This window comes from Nanorana parkeri, unplaced genomic scaffold, assembly GCF_000935625.1.
Source record: "Nanorana parkeri isolate BGI_ZX_2015 unplaced genomic scaffold, ASM93562v1 scaffold336, whole genome shotgun sequence".
NCBI classification, from domain to species: domain Eukaryota; kingdom Metazoa; phylum Chordata; class Amphibia; order Anura; family Dicroglossidae; genus Nanorana; species Nanorana parkeri.
The window spans coordinates 408,355-411,914 of NW_017306604.1; the positions used below are offsets into that span (position 1 = coordinate 408,355).

The 3,560-nt window shown below is 46.9% G+C and overlaps 1 protein-coding gene across 1 annotated transcript in view; it reads right to left on the minus strand.

Moving 5' to 3' along the window:
• E2F6 (E2F transcription factor 6) overlaps positions 1–3,560 on the minus strand; it is a 27,929-nt gene that overhangs the window by 10,050 nt on the left and 14,319 nt on the right. The window contains exon 3 of the mRNA XM_018558389.1: positions 2,041–2,257. Within this exon, the coding sequence (XP_018413891.1) occupies positions 2,041–2,257 (217 nt within the window). The remainder of the gene's footprint in view (positions 1–2,040; positions 2,258–3,560) is intronic.

Consider the following 3,560-nt stretch of genomic DNA (forward strand, 5'->3'; position numbering starts at 1 on the left):
AAGCTGGGACGGGGCTGGCTGTAAATCTATTGCTATAGTGTACTGGACGTGTGTAATGTATATGTAGTACATATATACAGCACACACCTCCACTACACTCCAGCAAGAGACTTACAATTCTCCGCTGCTAACATGAATAGGTTAAACCATGATCCATAGTACATAACATGTAGTTGTACTATGGATCATTTAAAGTCACCTGTCCCTTTAAGAAAAAGTATCGGTAATTGGTATCGGCAAGTACATGAGGGGATGTACTTGTACTTGGGCCTGAAAAAGTGGCATCGGGACATCCCTAGTCTAGGGTACGGAATAAAGAAGATACACCCACCCAATCCTCAGTCCTGCGGCAGTCAGCACTCACTTTACTACCCCTCTGCTCCAGCTATGGAGCTTCTATCTGCATCCTCACATCTAATGCAATTGAATGGACCTTGCATAGACCTGACGACGTCAGCAGGGCTTAGACAGCCTGAGACTGGGGGCTGAGGGGACCACTCTAGCAGCCAAGCGTTATCGAGGATCAGGCAAATAGTTTTTCTTTATTTGCGACCATAGACCAAACTATTAACCCATGCAGTGGGTGGGGGAAGGGGGTTCCAAGCCCCACTACGTTTTATAAATCCTGGAGTTTCTCTTTAATGTGGTGTCGCATATTCAGCTTTGTTTTTTTACAAGCACATAGGTTTTCCTCAAAGGGTAAGTCTACCCAAAGATAAACATTAAAAGGAGAACTATTTGATTTCCACTCATCCTCATAGTTCGAGCCGACGTGTGACAATGAAACTGTCACACGTCAGCTCTGTAGATCGGGAAGTGAGCGAACACATACCGTCGCTCGCTCACTTCCCGATCATCTCCCTGCAGAGTGGAGTGACTGTCAGTCACAGCTCCCTGCAGGGATTCCCCCCTCCGATTCTCCAGCACTGGCTGGAGGAATGGACGGGGAGGGGGCGCACACAGCTGGCTCTGCCTCCAGATAGGTAGAGCCAGCTGTCACTCACGCAGCTGGGTGGATCTTGACAGTAATGTCAGGATCCGTCCCGGCTACGGCGCTCCCAGTATATAGTGAGCAGTAGCTTTGGGTCACGGGAGGGCGTTAGTATACGTCCTCCCGTGACCCTTAAGAGAACTATGGGATAAAAAAAGGTTACCCTAGATCTCTTTTAAGGACCAGGAGATTGGATACCCAATGGTCTTGAAGTACCCAACCCACGTCACTTGCTGTGGCAATAACACCCAAGTGTTACTGCCACAGCAAGAAGGTGGCTCTTCCTTGCCATGGCAATTGTATACTGTGCAATATCACCTAACCTCAGTTAAAATTCTCTATAAATACATAAAGAATGCAGAACGATAGCTGAACAAAAGATATAATACAAGCACAGAATGGTCAAAGCCAACATCTTGGGGAGGTGCTCATTTTCACAGGCTGTCAGGTAAGTGGACCTGTCAAAGTCCTCCCAAAGCAGAGCTACTCATTTTGGGAGAACTAACCTTTTAAAGTAAATGACTTTTGGCTACTTACACCCATTGGACCAAGTTCTTGGACCTCTTCTGAATAAGACGGATGCAGCTCAGATCGAGAGAGCTCCTGGCCGGCCGTTTTTTTACTACGGCCGGCCCGGAGGTAGTTAAGAGAACTATGGGATAAAAAAAAGGTTACCCTAGATCTCTTTTAAGGACCAGGAGATTGGATACCCAATGGTCTTGAAGTACCCAACCCACGTCACTTGCTGTGGCAATAACACCCAAGTGTTACTGCCACAGCAAGAAGGTGGCTCTTCCTTGCCATGGCAATTGTATACTGTGCAATATCACCTAACCTCAGTTAAAATTCTCTATAAATACATAAAGAATGCAGAACGATAGCTGAACAAAAGATATAATACAAGCACAGAATGGTCAAAGCCAACATCTTGGGGAGGTGCTCATTTTCACAGGCTGTCAGGTAAGTGGACCTGTCAAAGTCCTCCCAAAGCAGAGCTACTCATTTTGGGAGAACTAACCTTTTAAAGTAAATGACTTTTGGCTACTTACACCCATTGGACCAAGTTCTTGGACCTCTTCTGAATAAGACGGATGCCATCCAATGCATTGGTGATGTCATATACTCTTCTTTTCCTCACCCCTAGCTGCTTAGCAGCTTCATTTAGGTCCACAACACCCTCTGGGGCCGTCTTAATAATGTCCATAAATTTGCGGGTTAAGTAAAACAGCGACGCGTCAAACCGAGCCCGCGGAAGTAGCAAAGATTCTGTAAAAAAAGAAGAGCACAAGAAACGCAAGAGATTTTACCAGGAGGGAAGAATTCTACTACCGTGTTTCCCCGAAAGTAAGACCTACCCCGAAAATAAGACCTAGCGCTATCTTCAGGGATTTCTGTAATATAAGACCTACCCCGAAAATAAGACCTAGTTCGGTGGTAGGTCTTATATTACAGACATCCCTGAAGATAGCGCTAGGTCTTACCTTCGGGGTAGCTGCACATGCAATAAAATTTTACATGTGAAGACCCGGCCGCAGCTCCCTCCCCCTCACCTACCCGCACGCCCACCTGTCTGTTGCTCTCTGGATGGCATCAGAGCGTGGAGAGGCAGCTCCCCCCTGCCAGACACCCCCCCCCCCGCATGCCCGCCCACCTGTTTGTGGCTCCCTGGACGGCAGAGCGGACAGATGCAGCCAGGTAAGACATCCCCCGAAAATAAGACCTAGTGTCTTTTTTCGTGAAAAAAAAATAAATATATAAGACACTGTCTTATTTTCGGGGAAACACAGTAACAGGCTATAACCAGCAGCGCCGAGGGGTGTATGGGCAAGGCTAAATACTACTGAGAAAGCAGCTATGCCAAATGGGGTTATCTGGCATTTCTGCGGCGAGAACATACAGATTCTTGCGTCAGGAATCCCAGGTGTCCCCCTGTTCAGATGCAGCAGCTGTACCCACTGAAGTAAATGACTGGGTGATAACAGGCGCATCGGTCAGCGGCAGTTCATGTGTACAATTACATGTGGTCTGGGATAGATGATTATCGCCGGACGCAGGATAGTCACCTATTCCGAACCGCAAGGATCTGGCACAGGACAATGCATGTGCCAAGTCTATTCAAACCTCTGGCTCTACTTTCCACAACTTAGGACATAAGAGGATAAGTCATGAGTATCCCACAGTGTATGTACTACAGGGCTGGACATGCCCCAGGAGACAGGTAGCCAGTGCGCCTAAAAAACGACAGCTGGCACCTAACATTTGAGGTTTTCTGTAGATGTCAATGGAGCTGGCTCCTTTTAAAGTCTGGCTGGCTTCCGGATTGGACAGACTGGCTCCTGGTTTCCATATTGAAACTGGCCATCCCGATGTACTAAATCCTATGTGATTCTTCTCCTCGTAACACTATTACATTGTCGGAGGCTTGTGACTGCACCACCATATGCACAGAAGTACTCCTTATGAATGACTTTTGCATAGTTCAAAATAAATTCTATACAAAAAAATTCAAGTGTACTGAAATGCAAACTTTTTTTCTATCCTGCACAGTGTAGGGAACAACGGTGGACAC